Genomic DNA, 18123 nt, shown 5'->3' on the forward strand with positions numbered 1-18123 from the left:
ATTTATTTACCAATTTGGTAACCCAGAAATATTTTCAAAAATGAATAAATTTTTTTTTACATGACGTATCAACAAAACGACATCAGGTAAGGACTGCTGACCGTCGTTTCAAGAAAAAGCTGTAAATTCGTTGTAGATGATTTTTGATTACACGCTGTCGCGTCCTGTACATGAAAAAGGTTGTGTTGTAAAAGCTATCTCTCGGTTTGGGTATCTAAATTATTCATCTCATAATAAATATCTAAGATACAGGTTGGGGAATTTTAAAGATGTATAGGAATAGCTTAGTTCTTTTACCTGAATATTATGCTCGTGATAATATAATCGGGGAATTTCACTGATGTTTTTTTTTCATGAATGGCCATATTGTACGTATACACATTTTCAAACAAAATTGGTTTGAACATTGGTATCTAACAAGACGCCAAGCGCGGTCTTTACAGAAACACCTATTCTGTCTTTTCCTAGGAATGCGGGGATAAAAACAAATTGTCAGTTGTTTTCGTTGTTTTGTTTTTGACAGTTGTGGTGGAGTCCCGCTGTGACTCCTGTTCAATACCAACTGTACTAAGCATGCTAGCAGCATGCGCTGCCCTATGTGATCATGTGTTTGTAAATAATTTGTGCCTAATAAAATGTTGTTGCCCGAAAAAAAGAACTTCTCAACGTAGAATTCCAAGCCCTGAAATAGCTTACTATTGGAAAGTATGTAGGAATGCGAATGTGAGGACGCGTTCTTTTACAAAGTACCATGTAGCATTGGAAAGGAATGTCCATGCAAGTTCATGTTGTAGCAGTCTCACACTTGAGCTAATGATTACAATCAGTCGGGATCATTAAGACCATGGCCTAAGCGTGGATAGGGCATCTCGGTTGTGGCTGGACTTATATTTCGGAAGTTTGTTCAAGAAAGTACCTCGAGCACTTTAAAGGGCAACCCCTCACTGAAAATACCCTACTCTTATATGTGCCACTAAAGGTGAACTCTCACTGCACTTGGGACACCGGTGCGGCACTGCTGGGTTTGTTCATTGTGGCACTGTTTTCTTATTTTCGCGATTTTTAATAATATATATGTATATATAACACATATGTAACAGTAGAGTATTTTCAGTGAGGGGTTGTTAGCCCTTCCCCTTTATCGTGCTCGAGGTACTTTATTGAACAAAATTCCGAAGACTTTGCTTTCACTGGAACGCGGTATTTATAAAAGTAAAGGTATGAACTTAGAAGACAACAGAAAAGACAAAAGTTACAAAACGGAAGAAAATTAGTTCTTTATCTCTGAAATTCAGTGCCGGACGGGTGCCCCAAGTGCTGTGAGAGTCCACCTTGATTAAGCAATGAAAAGTTTGAAGGGACGCAGTACTCAGGGGAAGGCAAAAAAAATCGTCTACCTGCAGTCGCGTAACGTTTCACCGCCTCGGCTTCTTCGTACGTGTGTGAAGACGCCTGGTGATCTTCTTGGAACTTCTTAGAAGCGTTTTTACCGTGGTGGACAGGCCCGCGTGAGTCGCTCTGGTGGACAGAAGGTTGGGAATGCATTCTGTCGGTTTGGCCGCTACCAGGACCCGAAAAAAGGGCCCGGACCGGCTCTGCCTGCTTGTACATCAGGACGGCGGTGTGCAAGCAAGAAGTGAACAGTGCAACAGAAAACGTGCATGAATATGTACAATGATGACCGATTGGTCTGAAGAGGGAGGTACACCATTATTTTTCTACACGTGGCAGACCTATTTTCGGGGAGAAATTGATCTTGTCTGGCAGGTAAGAAACATCTAAAAGGCCAGAGAGAGCCAAATCCTAAGGCTTAGACCACATAGAACAGGCAAAGCTGTTGTTCTCAACTCGACATATTGATGTTTGCAACTACACAACATCGAGAAAACAGTTCAACTAGCAATGAATCATTTAGTTGACATCTCAGAATGGTAGGATGTAAATCGAAAATTTGACAACTCTTCGTGTATTCTTGCCACCCAGTTTATGTAATAGTATTGACCAGAACAGCCGGCACTGAACTACGTGCAGTCTTGAGATGCTATGTTGTACTTCTATGAAAATCAAAGAAACATTAAATAAGATTTCCTTAGCTAATCCGAAGCAACTTTAGAAAAGCAGCCTCCAAACAGACTAATCTATCAAGGATATTTTGTTGTTCATTTGTTGTATTTTTCTCGTTTAAAGTGCATTTTCCTATGACGCATAAAACACAGAAAAGGCAACAAAGGAAAAAAAACAACGAAATAACACCAACCGACTCATCTGCTTTGAGATCACCTTGTCTAAATATGCATTGCATGCATGTTACAACACTCTATATCGCTTACAGAAGTCATTCTCTTTTTTGTATGCCCTAAAGTTGTGTGTGCGTTCATCCTCAGAAAGGTGACACCAGGATTTTTTTTTGGCGAAATATCTGTCCAGCATTACAGACCAAAGCTCTCCTGAGAAGAAAGGTTGGGAAAATGAAGGTCAAGTTTGACAATATTCCAGTCGATTTTCATGGGGACTGTAGCGGAACCTACGGTTTTGTTATCTATTGTTCTCGAAATGATGTAGTTGTGATTTTTGAGAGCAAGTGGTTGATAGCTCTTGAAACAGGGAGTATACTGTGATGTAGATTTTTTCTTCAGATTTTGGAGGAGAATACCACAAAGCTTTGTCGTATTGTAATCAGATTTTGCGTACAAATTGACATTAGAATGCTAAGTATATGAAATAGGATCAAATTTGTATAGTTGATGAGAAAGTTTTACAAATCCACTCTTAAACATATGACATATATAACCAAGAAGACAAGAACAGAACATCAATAAATATGAATTGTGCAAATTAAAGAGAATACACTATATTCCAAAACGACAAATGACGGGGATTTTCTATACGTCACATTTCACATATCATCCGGTATGCTTTATCCAAATTCGGTTCTAATTTGCATAGATCATGACTATTATAAGTCACTCAGAAATGTTAATATCATTTGGCAAAAGTATGATGTGGAAATCTCACGTTGTTTGCTTTATTAGTGTTCTGATGGTTAAACAGATTGGCTCCATATACATTCAAGTAACGGCAAAACATCATATGTGTTTAGAAGCCGATGTTTCGGTGACCGTCTGTCTCCTTTCTGTGCTGCAATTCTGGTTGGTGCCTTCTCACATTGCCGTTTACAAATGTAAAAGCTTGCAACACATCATTGAGTGGAATGATGCACTTTTCAAATTACAAAATACATGCCATACCATTTTTAGTCAAACATCGTATTTTGAATCCCAATGACTCCGTAGCTAGTTACCTGCATGTATGCAGGTATGGTTTTCACGGGCGTGGGAACTTTTGGAAGCTGGGGATTTAGGGCGCTGTATCTCAAGAACGAATGGTTCTCCTGTCGATTCGACAGATGAGCAGGCAGACAGGCTTTTCACCTGTTTTGCCTGACCTTGCACATGGCTTTTTATGGTGAAGGAGGAGTGTGCAATTCCTTCTCCACCCTCTCGTCTACTGGAGCACTAAGTCTCACAGGGACAGAACTGTCTGACACGTGTGAGACGGCTTCAGCAGATGCAGCTTTGTTGTTCGGAGTATCCGTCTCCTAGGAGGACTTCCGACCAAGGATGTAAGGGGTTCCTCCTACCCCCGTGACTCGTGTGTCATGGCGGGTGCCGCTCATGCCCGAACATGCCCCTAAGGCTTGTCTCGGCCACAAAGCCCCGCCAGGCCACTAGCCGAATGGTGCGAGCACGACGATTTTTGGTACATGGGTTGGGGGTGGTAGCTTGACACTCAGGTTTGATTTTGGGCCTCCTGGCGCTTGAACTTGACATTGAAGGTGCACGATGGTCCAAAAGGGCATGAAAAATCCCCACTTGTGAGACATGAATATTGATGATAATTAGATGTCAATCACTGTTGTCTCCATTGGAAACTGTCCGTGATTGGTTGAAAAATTTAAAAGGCGGGCCGTAGTAATGTTTATGTAACGATATCTCCCCTGTGTCAACGTCGCTATTCATATGCGTTACCTGCCGCTGGTTTCAATTGTTATTACATTAGCACGTTTTAACAATACCAATTCGTTGCCTGACTCAAAACCAACAGGATTTTCAGTATTGTTTTGTCCATCTTATGGTCAAAATACCCAAATATATTCCATCATCAAGAAAAAAAAAAAAATATCAGTCAGCTCGCCGCTGGTGAAGTTGGACGATTTACTAGTGCTGGGTTTCGATGGCAAAAGATTCAATATGGCGCTAGTAGTAGTAAAATATTCCAAACCGAATGTATTTGTAATATAAACAGTTTTACCAAGCCACTTTTCAGCGACAAATTATTGACAGGATACGGTTTGAAAGTTCCTTCCGATAAAATAGAACAAGATAGCGCAACAGTTGGAACGGATTGGTTGCACCGAGCGCCACTGTGCTCAAATAGAAGACACCATTTATTAAACTGCCCATGGCCAGTCCCAGTTTGTATGTTTTTCTCTCCAATCATTACCCAGGTTGTAGACCAACCTTAAAATTTATTTGAAATCCTGAACTGGCATTTTAGACCTTTTCAAAAAGGTGCTTTGTAAATTGTTACGAATTACCGACGCCGTCAGTTCTTGACAACAATCATCCCGCTTGGGTAACATCATTTGTAGCAGCATGGGTGAGTTGTACATTAAAAAAACAACACAGGCACCATTTATTTTGAGACCAATTATCTAATTGAGTCACATATTCTTTGAAATGTGTTCTCGTCATTTTGAAAAAAAGTCCTGAAATGAATTAACTAACGTTCTGTTTAGTTTAATAAAGAAAACAATCAGAAACCGCACGCAACATTTCCCACCACAATACAGTAAACTATCCCATTGACCTGAGATGAACCGGCGGGCGCCATGTTTGATTTCCCAAGCAGTCACGAAAACTCGACCCAAAAACAGAATAAAGAAGGAAAAATACACAAGCATACACAAAACACACACAACTTAGGAGGATGAAAACTTAAGTCTGATTCATGTAACCGATGCCCAGAATATAGTTGCGTTTAATACACAAATCAAATTACGGAACTATTGTGGAAAAAAAACGTGGTTCGTCCAAAACTAGCTTAAAACAATCAGCTTTGACCAAAACTCCTTGCTTGTAACTTACAGGGCAAAAGTACTGAATACACACACCAAACGATTTCAGAGACTTTGATTTACAGTTGAAACCCCCGCTCCCAGCATAGGCACAAAGAGATGATTTGCATGAAAGTGCCCGCGAAGACAAAGGGGCGCTAATAAGGCTCTGTCATCTATGCCAACACCGCCTCATTATAGCTTCAAAACATCTCTTTTTCAGCGTGGAAACTCTGAATAAAGTGTACATTTCATATTTTGACTGATATCTTCCGATCCTACCGATAAAATGAAACAAAAACTACTCCATTTGAAAGAGCAAAAGCCGCCCGCCATCTTGGTTTTCGTATTTGTTTTTCTATCGGTGCGTTCAGAAATTATGGGAGAAAAAAGTATCGGTAAATAGGAACAGGATTTTAAATGTATCAGACATAAAAAACTACACAGTAGAAATTGATTTTAGAAAGTTTGAGCTTAGATAAGGGTATAAATGTTTGATTCCAACGTAAATGAGAAAAAAAAGTCGGTGGGGTTCAGAGTTCAGCGACCGAAAGTGACTTTTGCCACGTCCCGTGAAAGCAGGGATTTGAGCACTGTATTACACTGACATTTTTTATGATTTACGTCGTTTCAAGGCTGACATTTTCATTTATCATGTATAAACTTTTGTTAATTCATATCATAAACTAATCGATCGTAATCTTGGGAAATACTTCTGCTGCTTTTTGTATATATGCCGTGCGGCACTTCAGACCCGCCTGTGGGTGTGGCCTATTAGCATAGCAACGAGAAGAATAGCCTAGCAACGGACCAGCGTGGTGGCATTTTTTGTGTTTTTTGGGCACTTTTGGCGCTGTATGTCCGGAACGATACGCGCGATTGCAACGATTTTTGGTGCATGGGTGGGGAGTTGTTGCCTGTTGCCTAGGATTGACTTTGGGCCTTGTCACGTTTGAACTTGACGCGCAGGTCGAATTTTGTGTCCGGGAGGGGTATTTCCGGAGATATATCTTCTGAACGGATGGTGCGGGCGCGATGATATTTGGCACATGTGTTGGCGGTGGCTGAATAATTCTCAGTTTTGATTTTGGCGCCCTTGGTGCTTGAACTTGACATTCCAGGTTACCTTTTGTGCGGACACAGCGCATGCGCTGTATCTCCAGAACGCAAGGTGCCATCGTGTTGCTATTTGTTACGTGGGTTGTTGCTGGTGTCCTGGTGGTCAGGTTTGATTTTGGGCCTCCTAGTGCTTGAACTTGATACTGTAGGTTTACCCTGTTTTTGTGTGGTTGGGGCATCCCCCCATTATCTGCTTGGTTCTGAAAACAGATTACGGTTGGGTGTAGAACCATCATCTGGCCTGGGGCAACCTTCAATGTATCAGGTTACTTTGTATCCCCTGTCTTAGTGGCACTGACGGTGTGCCAGATGACGGGAGTGTACCAGATAATATATCTGTTGGTCAGGTATAATTGGAGTTTGCTTATTACTCTTTGTGGTGTTTCTAGAGCTGTATAGTACTGAGTTTAAAGTTCTGGTACAAGTTCCTTTACCCTGTTGGCAATCATGGTTGAACTTGAACTTAAACAGAAGAAGATGCAATTTTCTAATGTGGAGGAGAACTGTATAGAGCGTGGGCATAAGAGAAAGGTATGTGTATGATTTGTCCTGTGTTTCTTTTTGTTTCTTTGGTAATGCCAATTCCATACTGTATACAGGTAATTTGTAGTTTTGGGCTAGTCATATTCGCTTGGTTTTTGGGCCTGCTTAATCTATAGTACAGGCAGGGTTAAGTGGTGGAGGCTTAGCTTGGTTCTGTTTAAAATTCAGTATCGTTTGTTGCATTTTGTCGCGGCAAATATATGATGAAATTCCCCTTCTAAGCAACTGCTCATTGGTTTGGGGGGATGTTTGCTGGGTGTTTGCTCTGACTACAACAGCTTTCTGAACTTTTCAAAGCTTCCATTGCCAGCAGCTTGCCATCTATAAATGGGATTGACAAGGACATTTTTCATAGTAAATTATGCTGTTAAATTTGGCTTAGATACTACAGGAGATTTAGATTTGGGTTGGATGGATTGAATGAAAATATCATACCACCCTGGGGACTAACTGTTGCTGCTGCATCATGGGGGCTAGCACTATTCATATTGTCTAATGTCTATGGAACTACTATAAAAGTATCATTGGTCAAATTATGCAAGTAACCTTCCGATGTCAAGTGAATAACACCCCAGAAATAAATCTTTAATGAATATCATTGGAAGAACACAAACCAAGGAGATTTAGCAGCTGCATTAGGTCAGTACATTGAAATAGGAAGATATTAGTACTGAATATATCATGTGACAGAGTAACTACATGTACATGGGCCATCTGAGACAAAAAAAAAGGTTGCATCTCAACAACTTCAAGGTACTGTGGTTGGTTACATACTTAAGAAATCCAAAATAAGTAATGTTCATCCATGTCCAAACTTACAAATTCAGAAAATGGAATTTCAGACTTTTGCATGGTGCACAACCAACAGGGTAAAAAGCTCATTTTTCCAACCACGTACCACAGACAAAAAGGCAAAAATACACAATAGGTCTACAGAAACCCAATACATTTCATGCAGGCCTGAGGTCTACGAACTCTTGTTCATAACCTGTGTGTACGTTCGTATATTCAAGGAACAACGTTTTACTTTCAACGAGACGACTATATTTTCTTCAGTATTCATGTGTATCAGTCTGTCTGTCGACATGATAAATGTTGCCTGCCCGCTACCGATTATCTGTTTGGAGATTAACACGATGCCACATGCAAGCGTACATATTGGTCTACTCAAACTACGCCCACAGTGTTCGCACGAACAATCAGTAAGATTACTTTTCTTGCTAGACAAAGCAATTATCAGGGCTAGTGCAAAATGGTCTCTTCTATCCGCCTACACACAACTGGTAAGATGATTTGATATTTTCCCAGAGAACATTCGTGTACGAGAATGGATTGCCATTGGTCGAATGTTATCACACACATGCGCACTTAAAAGCATAGGGTTAGATTGAGAAAATGGAGTTGAGCTGACTAGGAGTGGATCACGTGATTCGCTGTAACGACGTCATCGTCAGACGACTCACCATGCATCTTTTCCTCAGCTCCACCACCGACTGGTATTACAGCTAAATAGCATGCTAAGAAGCTGCAGCTTATCTTAAAGTAAGCAAAGATCCTTAAACAAATTAGTAACATGGTGATATGAGCTACATATTATGTGTTAATGATATCTTCACAAATATTTTGTCTGCCAATTTCTTAATATTATAAAGTGTTTGTCTGGCTTTTTCTTACCCCCCCCCCCCTTTCCACTAGGACGACGCTCTCGCCCCGCTTACTCTGCGACCTAAAGGTTGACAGATTTGTGTGTTTTGCTGTCCTCTCAGTCACACTTTTACATGCTGTATGATAAACCCAGTATGAAAGCGAAGGTTAAACACATCCGTTTGAAGTCGCAGTGAGAGCGCAGCGCGATCGCTGTCTTGTGGAAAGGGGACCTAATCAGCACAGAAAGACATGCTCTTTATATGTTGTTTGAAATGAAATAAATGATAGTGTTGCAGATTATCTGTTTGCATCAATAGGCTTACAACTGATTTTGTTTAATATGAAGCAGACTAGAGTAGAAGCTAAGAGGTCAAATACATACTATAGGCTTAAGAACCGCCTTCGAGATGATAAAAGTAGTAGGAGATAGAATTCATTGTTATTTTCATTGACTGTAAGAACATCCTCGGTCTATTGTGGTATTACATCTTCTAAACATATGAGTCGACATGTTTAACTTGTATATCCTGACCCAGAATATGTTTCCATTTGTTACAACTACTTACAGATCCAACATAGGAACTTTGATCGAATGTTTTTTTTTAATCATACATAATTTTCATTCCCTATACATCATTATCCAAAGCTATAAAATTTGGTAAATTCTTTCTAGCACATCATTTCACAATTAAATATTTCTAAGTTCAGAACTAACCCAATTGAATACAATACTGAACTTCAATAGCTAAATAATCAATTTTCTTTGGTACAGGCTGAAGGGTATTTACAAATAAGGTTCAAAATATGGCTGATGGTGAATCAAATTCAAAGATTATTTGAACACGATTAGGTACTCTGGGTATGCTTCGTTGTCACGAAACACGACAAAAATGCCAGGATTGGCTACATTGTCTACGACTGAGTCGTATCGAATTGCTGCATTTGACGGGTTCTTTGGTGGCGGTTCCACGATGTTAGGCTCCCCTTTTGTGTACTCGCCCACGATGACACGACTTTGGTAGATGTACTTGTTGCCCTGTGAGTCGGGAGTCGAGTATTTTTCCTGGGCGGAGTAACTTGCGTTTCTAGCAAAGTACATTCCCTTTCCGAAGTAAGTAGCTGAAACGCAGACGCAAAACTGTTTCGTGCAACACAAAATTTAAACGATTAAATTTTAAGAAATATTTTCTTATTGCAAATAAACATAAATAACCCATACATGGACAAAGAAAGGGTTACATTAAGAAAATATAGAGATATATGACAAAAACTTCAACAAACTTCAACAGATACAAACATAAATGACGGTTTCAAAGATAAATAACAATGTTACAAAGGAAAGAAAGTAAATATAAGAAAACAAACTAAAATAGCAATATAAAGGTAGTATCGATTACATGAGGAAAGGAACAACTGTGTGAATCAATTAACAAAAGTAATCTTAAATAAAGTACAGACACAAGCAGAAAAAACAACAGTACGTCACTATGTATGTCCTATAATAACTTAAAGACACAAAAGTAAGAAGGGGGTGGGGCGTCAGGAATGTTGTGAAATATTCCTCCCCTTTTACTGTGGTGAACTGGCAATTTGTTCTTCCGTAGGATTTTCAATTTTCAATCTGAGTCTAGTATTCTCGATATTCTGGCTGAAGAATAAGTCTTGCCCAAAATAAGAAATTAGAGTAATTTTTCTCTACCGTCTCTTGAATTTCTTATATTATAGTAAGAAAAAGCAAGAAAATTAATAAATTGCCATTTTTGGGCCATGGTTAAAAAAGGGGTTTTCCTAAGGATTGTTTTCACTGAAAAAATAAGCCGATTTATTTTTCGAACAAAAAATTGCCATTTTCTACATTGCAATGAGAAAGAGGCATTTGCATTAGATGCCCTGTTTTTGTACAATTTGAAGGCTTTAATGCTCATAAAAGCTTGCAAATGCATACCATTTTTCCCGCAGTAGCTCCTGTTGAATCCACCTTCATTGATGTTATCCACCACCTCAGGTGAAGTTCCGTGGTACAGGACCTTCTCAATTGAGCTGCCATTGAATGAGAAAGAAGTTATATTTTACGTTTCGATCATTCCGTCTTGCAGCTACTCTGATCATTTATTTCACAGTAATTAGAATGTATTTTTGAAGGGCAAGAGCACCATAATTATAACTAGATTAGGTGTTTAACCCTATTCAGACCGGGCTTTTTTGGTCATCCCTGGACCGGGGGGGGGCTTTTGAGGCCCTCCACTTTGAAGTCCTATAACTCTAAAACGACGTGCCTTAGGGCCACCAAATTTTTAGGACATGATATCGACATAATATCTGACAAGTATTTGACGTTTGACGTTACGTTGACGTAAGATGACGTAATAATGACGTCATCAATTTGATTATATTGGCCGGACCCATGAAAAAAGGGTATTCTCAGAAAACTTCAAGTTATTCTACAAAAATGTAACAACAAGTGCAGATAACAGAATAATAATGTTTATTACGACTTGCGTTGCCAATAGCAACATCAATGACGTCAAAATGACGTCATAAAATGACGTCATACACATCTAAGATACCAGTTGGGCTCCGCCATATTATATCCACCACCTTGAATTTTTAAAAATACTTTTTTTGCAACAAATAATCACAAAGGGCAATGGAAATAGACTTAATTCATTCATTTAGATGGTTTTTGATGAAAAAATACCAGGTAGTTATAAATTTTAAGGGATAATTAGCTCGTTATTTTTGATCTGGCCATACGGTCCGCCATCTTGGATTTTGGGCCGATGACGTCATCAAATTAGCATAATTTATGCATATATAATTATGAAAGATATGCTAGATAATATAAAATTTTATTTATGTAACAAAATAGCAGTAATATAGCAAATAAATGTGAAAAATACATTGTTAGAACCAAAAATAGTGATTTTTGGCAAAACAGCCTGTCAACAAACGGTTACCATGGCAACACGAAAATATGGAAAATTTGTCAAACTTCGTGAAATTGTTGCCAACAATATTTTAGGAAAACTCACCAAATTTGGTGGCCCTAGTGTAAGCCGTTCTGGCGTTATAGGACATCAAAGTAGGCGCGGGCCTCAAAAGCCCCCCCCCCCCGGTCTGAATAGGGTTAAAAATGTCTTTAAATAAACCAAGTCGACAGAGGGTGTTTTAAACTGAAATTATTGAAAACATGTCATTTTGATATCAATGACGAGTATGCACTTTGAACCGCCCCCCCTCGCCCTCCTTATACCCCCTTTCCACTAGGACGGCGCTCTCGCGGCGCTCTTTCTGCGACCTCAAATTGGGAAGAGCGCGGTGAGAGCGCGACGGGATCGCCAAGGTCGCCATGGGAGCGCGCAGAGAGCGCGGTGGGAGCGCCATGGTCGCCATGGTCGCCATGACCTCCGCGACTGTTTTGAACCTGCTCAAAACAGTCGCCGTGAGAGCGCCGTGGACGGCGATCCAATGATGAGCGCAGAGCGCGAGCGCCGTGAGCGCCAACAGAGCGCACAGCGAGCGCGGTGAGCGCAATGGGTCTCAACAGTGGTTTATGAAGCCAATTTAGCTAGGACGGCGCTCTCACCGCGCTCTCTCTGCGCTCTCAACTGCGGTTTGAGAAGAAGTATATCTGACATATAGACAGAACCCGGATAAATGTCCAAAATGTACCGGTGATGAACAATTAAACAAACTGAGATGGAATAAGCAAGGTTTAAAAACAAAGGTTTATCATTTCTCAACTAATTTTTGAATTTCAACATGATGACATTAGGTTTTCTTGTTCTCCATCTGTACATTTAGATTGTTGAAGTCCCATTTTCAATTAAATTTTCAATTAAAAAGTGTTTCGGTGTTGTATGATTTACACAAATAACGTGGCATGATAAAGATATTTATGGTGAACAAGCTACATGACAGATTTAAGAGAAAAACAGCAAGAGAAACGTGTATATTTCAGTCTGAGTGACTGTACAGTGACCAAAATTGGATTTGTTTACAGCCTTGATTTTATACTTTGAATGTTATGTAAGACGTAAAAGGATGACTTCAAAGATACCAAAATACACTATACGTCAAAAGATTCGTTCTTTATCTCTGAAATTCGTTGAGTAATCTTTTGAATCTTTGCAAGCTCATAAAAAGATGCTGACATTTGAGTTTTTCGTCGCGGTGAGAGCGCGCTGGGGTCGCCGGAGAGATTCCACTAGAGCAGCTTTTTCTGGCGTCGCGGCGCTCTCACCGCGCTCTGGCCAATTTTCCATCGCAGCGAGAGCGCCGTGAGAGCGCCGTCAAGTGGAAAGGGGGCCTTACCAATACCCATTTTTTTGGAAACAACGGAAAGAGGTTACCCCGCGCATGAAGGTTATCTAGTTGTAACAGGGAAATAGAAATTTGACCCACCCTTTCCCGAGTCTCTTTTCTCTCTCCTTTAACTCAAACATGTAGGCCTTGTACTTGGCCTCATTTTGCACCCTGGAGATGGAAACAATCTGAGGTTTGGACCCGACACTGGCTAGGAATTTTTTCTCCACCTCCTTGAACTCCAGTGACGTTGGCTGTAGCTTGTCTATGTGCGCACCCGTTGTTCCTGAAGGTAGCGTGGCCCAGTGATCAGGAACTTTAATGACGTCCTTCTTAAATTCTTCTACAAAAGCTGAGAAGGTAATTATAAGGGTTATTCTAGCCTGTGTATTTTCGACGATTGAACTATTGTAACAATGCCATGTAACATAATATGCTGTAACATCAAGCCGACTAAACTTTGGCATCCTTTAAAACAAATCTTCGTGGGTATCCTCTCCTTATCCTGACACAAACTCTCAAGTCAAAAGGTCTTTACATGGATTTCTCACCTGCGTCAGAGGCTGTCTTTTTCTCCCACAAAAGGAATTCAATTTCCCTAAGCACTCCCACAACATCATCTGTAAGCCCAGCTACATCAATATGGTTACCTATTTAAGGAAATGGAACATATATAATGGAAAAGTTAAAGTGTACGTAATTTTCAACACGAAAATCTTTCCAAAGTTTCTGACTGAACAGTTCTTTCGCGAGGAATGAACAATCCACTGCTTCTGTGACGTCACGTTATGTAGATGGCACATGTGACTCGGCGAGCAGTGGATCATATGTTGCAGGAAGTTTGTATCGCCTTCGTCTATGTTAACCCTCAAACACCCAAGTGGGGTCATTTGGACCCCAGGCGTAAATTTTGAAGTGTCATTTGAACATTTTTGATCTAAAAAATTGTTTCTCTGTTTTTGTCAGCCAATATCTGCCATACATTCTATACTTAAGTTTTCAGTAATACGAATACTGGTTGTTTTACTGTGGAAACTACAAAGAAAGTCTGTGTTCAGTCCGTCTGGGGTCCAAAATGACCCAAGCAAAATTGTGCATTTTTCAAAACAAACTTTGGAGAAAAACTCTCTAACTACTAAACCTATGACCACCAAACCTTCAGAGGATAATAAACACGTAAAACTAGATCTTCACAAAAACTTCCCTGTCATCGCCATCTAATATGACGACATTATGACGTCATTTAGCTAATGAGGGTGGCCATCTTGGATTTTGAAAAATGGCGTCATAAAATTAGCATGAATTATACATTTTGAATAATGAAAATTACATTGAATTTCATAGAATTTAATTGTTGTAAGAAAACAAGTGTAGTTTACAAAGAAAACATTTTAAAATCGAAAATGGCAAATTTTGGCAAAAATATGCCTGTAACAATTTTCGTTTCCATGGCAACAACAAAAATGAAAAACTTACTAAATTGACAAAAAAACCTTTGTAACAATATTTCTAAGATAGATAAATTACTAAGCTTCGTAGCTTTAGCAATAGCCGTTCATGAGTTATGCGACATAAACTTGCTGAGGGCCTCAAAATTAGCCTCTGGTCAAAATAGGTTGCAATAAGAATTCTAACAGAGATTTTATGAACAAAACATTTGGGGTCCGTTTAGACCCCACTTGGTCATCCCTGGGCGGGGAGGGGGGATTTTCAGGCCCTCCACTTCTAAGTCCTATAACTCTAACACGATGTGCCGTAGGGCCATCAAAATTTGAGGACATGATATCAACATCATATCTGACGATTACTTGACGTTTGACGTTACGCTGACGTAAGATGACGTGATTATGACGTCATCAATTTGATTATATTAGCCGTACCCGTGAAAAAAGGGTATTCTCAGAAAACTTTGTTATGCTACAAAAATGTAACAACAAGTGAAGATAACAGAATAATAATGTTTATTAGGACTTGTGTTGCCTATAGCAACATCAATGACGTCAAAATGACGTCATAAAATGACGTCATGCACATCTAAGATACGAGTTGGCCGAGAATATACCTGAAAAATAAATGAAAGTATCCATGTATGAACCATTTTGCTATGACGCCGGTTGTATATTATCTAGAGATATCTGGTTGAATTTTGATTTTTTTTTTGGTTAATCCTAGGTCAGATAATATGTCATGTTAAACTAACCTGTGATGGTCACAAGCACGAACTTCTTTGTCCCCATTTGAATGATGCTGTCCTTCTCAGATTCATTTAAGAGTTGGACAGTCGACTTAAGACGCTCGTCACTCACACTTTCCTTTGTAATGTATCTGTTGATGGTTTCAGAGACTTTTGTCTTAGCGTTGTCCACGTCCAGTTGTTTACAGGCGAAGAAAGTTACTTCAACGACTTGTTCAACGTCTGCGTTGGATCGTGTTGTATCTTAAAACCGAAAAAAATGTAAGCATGACAAAGGTGTCTTGGTATGTCCCGGCTTCCCACATGCCTCGGCCTGTTTTTCTTATCTTGATGAGGTGGTTCGCCAGTAAGGTTTATACTTTATCTACGGCCAAAACATTTATACCAAAACGATGGGAACCATCTTAAAAATGTCGTCTGCTTAGAAGAACTTGAAAGAATTAAAAAAAAAAACATATTTGGCAATTATCGCAAGGCTTTAAGAACACAAAATAAACTATAGAAAGGCCGGTATTTGCTTATAAGCAAATTCAGTAATTTTCACTTCACCCTACTCTTTATGCAAAAATGGACTGTTCCAAAATTGAATTTGAAAAAAAAAACCTTCAATGCGAGAATGGACACTTCATAATGTACATTTAAGGTACGGTACGCTCATACTAGTACTGTACTGCAATCACACTTGTTAATTACAACACGCACATAGCATGCTAGAGTTTCACACATTGATAAATATTGATATCATGGCTGCACTGCAATGACAGTATCAGTACAAATACTCATAAAGTTACGCACATAGTATTTAGAAAAGGAAGATCACATTCTGTTTTTATACTTATGATTAGCTAATACATTTATTTTGCACATAAAGTAATTTGTATATGGTTAATCAAATGGGTTGAATAACTGTCTATAGCACGGTGTGGTGTCTAAAAATTATAAAAACAATTTCATGTCATGAAATGCTGCTGCAATACTAGCATCGGCATATGCAGCTCTAACCGATTTGCAGCAGTTGTATAATGAAAGGAAATGCACTTTAAAATACATGTATTTTTGATAACACTTAAACAATAAAAACTTACCAACGGGTGCTACAACTGGCGTTACTGCTGCTGCCGCCGCCCCTGCTGTCGGCGCGACCGGTGCTTTCAGAAGAGCAGTCTGCAGCGCCCGTTGGAACTCTGCAACCATTGATGCTTGAAACACCGTCACTCGTACAAGCTTAACGCTCCTAGGGTTATGCTTCAAGGCGAAGTCTTCTATCGCCTGGACGGTTTCCCTCGCGGCGTCCGCAGCGCTCACGCCGAACCCTCCTTTAGAGATAAAAGCAATGAAAAATATAAGTTGATTCTATGCAATTTATGTCATTAATAACATATTACAGAAATAATGTATATTATTATAGCTTGTCCTGTGCATATGTTTGTGTGCAGGAATCAGTCGGGATTTTGAATGAAGACCTTAAATACCACACGCCATCGCGGAACTAAACAGCAAACAATTGTTAGTGAAACTGGCATACAGGTATAACTGATAGAGTGCTATAACGACAACTAATTCAACATATGAAACATGGTAAAATATTGTTGTTGGAATCCACCTTCCGTTAATCTGATATCCATCAATACCATGTTTTTTTCTTCAGAACAACGGGTGTAGTTAACCTTGTGGATAAGGGTGAACAAGCGTTAAATTACTAAATATTCATGATGAACATCACCTGTTCCGATGGCCGGGAAGGCTACAGATGTAAGACCGTTGCTTTCTGCCTGCTGCAAACACTCCAACACCCTTCCTTTCATTGACTTCGCATCTGGACACACCATGTGGATGATCTTCTTACACTTAAGTTTACCTCCTGCTTCATCTGCATACGAAAATGACAACTAAGTTGTTATTGTCATATTGCCTGATTAGAGAAGATGAAGAAGATTATCCAGATGACGTCGACCAATCAAAATCCGACATTTCTCCATAACCAACTATTAATTTCCCAAATATGGATTTTATCCGGGGCATATATCTTGTTCTCAGGATATCTCTAACCTTTGATGAGAGCCACCACATACCCCGGATGAATGGCATCGCAGTTCAAAGACAAAACAAAGGAATCGTTTACATCGTGAACAGTGACGTTACGGCTGGTACAGTGATGGGAAGATTTGTTTTCCCCGGCCACAAAGGAAGCAATGATTTGTGGCACCTTATAGAACTCAGTCAGGTTTAGAAACCCTTTATTATACCCCAGAATATCATAAAGTCTCAGATAGAGCAGTAGAGCACTTGTTCGTACTACTTCATCGTAGTTTCAAACAAAGTTGTGTTTTCAGCTGTAGCCTAAATTTCTATGGACATGGCGATGTCATTAGCATTGGGTTGAATCCTTACCTTTCACGAGCACTTCATTCACTCTCTTATCCCAGGACGATTGGCAGTCTGTCCTAACATTTGCGCCACCAGCTTTTTCCAGAGCATGCCCCACTGCAAAGAACCCTTTGGGGAAAATGGAGTTTCCATTAAAATTGCAACATTGTACAAATTCCTTACTTACATGTTAGTATTTACATTCACTTCTTTCTACAAACACCTTTTCATTTTTTAAAATACTATAGATAATAATAAACAGCTGCAATTCCACATTTAGAAGAACTTGTTTGCGACTAGATAAACTAGAGTTCGGCGACCTCATACCTCCATGAAAATTTAAAGCTTTCGTAAATTTCATGCAATTGACTAAGACATTAACATAATGTATGCATGGTGTTGTTAATCATTGACTAACGTTCACATTTCACAATTATAAAATTCCCATTATTAATCATAAAGAGGTTTTGCAATTTTTACATAAATTATGCAAATAAGTTCCTCATTACCATATTTGGTATCTACTTATATTCCACCTATCATAATTAACATGTGTTACATGTATTGAGGTCCAGTTATTGAAAACAATGGAACTGTACAATTTCCTCATTAATTATGCAAATTCAGTCATCATTTGCATAACATGTATATAATTATGAACATCTTTGCCTAAGCTACCTGCATGCCTAAAATGCAGGCAATCCGTCGTTCCTTTCTGCAGTTATCCTCTTTGGAGTGTCTTGACAAAAACGCCCCTGCAGTTCCACAATTGAATGTTAGGGGACTGAAACTTGCCCCACTTTGTCATGACGCTAAAAGCTATCTACCACCC

General features: G+C 39.4%; 2 protein-coding genes across 2 annotated transcripts in view; both read right to left on the minus strand.

The window, feature by feature from the left end:
• The window catches only part of LOC118420182 (neuronal acetylcholine receptor subunit alpha-9-like), a 55987-nt gene extending 54442 nt beyond the window's left edge, over positions 1–1545 (minus strand). The window contains exon 1 of the mRNA XM_035826896.1: positions 1398–1545. Coding sequence (XP_035682789.1) covers positions 1398–1545 — 148 coding nt within the window. The remainder of the gene's footprint in view (positions 1–1397) is intronic.
• A 6145-nt stretch (positions 1546–7690) lies between these two features.
• The window catches only part of LOC118420183, a 34598-nt gene continuing 24165 nt past the window's right edge, over positions 7691–18123 (minus strand). Inside the window, exons 20-27 of the mRNA XM_035826897.1 lie at positions 17316–17473; positions 16648–16794; positions 16010–16240; positions 14931–15167; positions 13282–13380; positions 12830–13082; positions 10371–10465; positions 7691–9544 (exon numbers count right to left, since the gene is read on the minus strand). Of these exons, the coding sequence (XP_035682790.1) occupies positions 9258–9544; positions 10371–10465; positions 12830–13082; positions 13282–13380; positions 14931–15167; positions 16010–16240; positions 16648–16794; positions 17316–17473 (1507 nt within the window). The 3' untranslated portion in view covers positions 7691–9257. The remainder of the gene's footprint in view (positions 9545–10370; positions 10466–12829; positions 13083–13281; positions 13381–14930; positions 15168–16009; positions 16241–16647; positions 16795–17315; positions 17474–18123) is intronic.

Source organism: Branchiostoma floridae, chromosome 7 (genome assembly GCF_000003815.2).
Source record: "Branchiostoma floridae strain S238N-H82 chromosome 7, Bfl_VNyyK, whole genome shotgun sequence".
NCBI classification, from domain to species: domain Eukaryota; kingdom Metazoa; phylum Chordata; class Leptocardii; order Amphioxiformes; family Branchiostomatidae; genus Branchiostoma; species Branchiostoma floridae.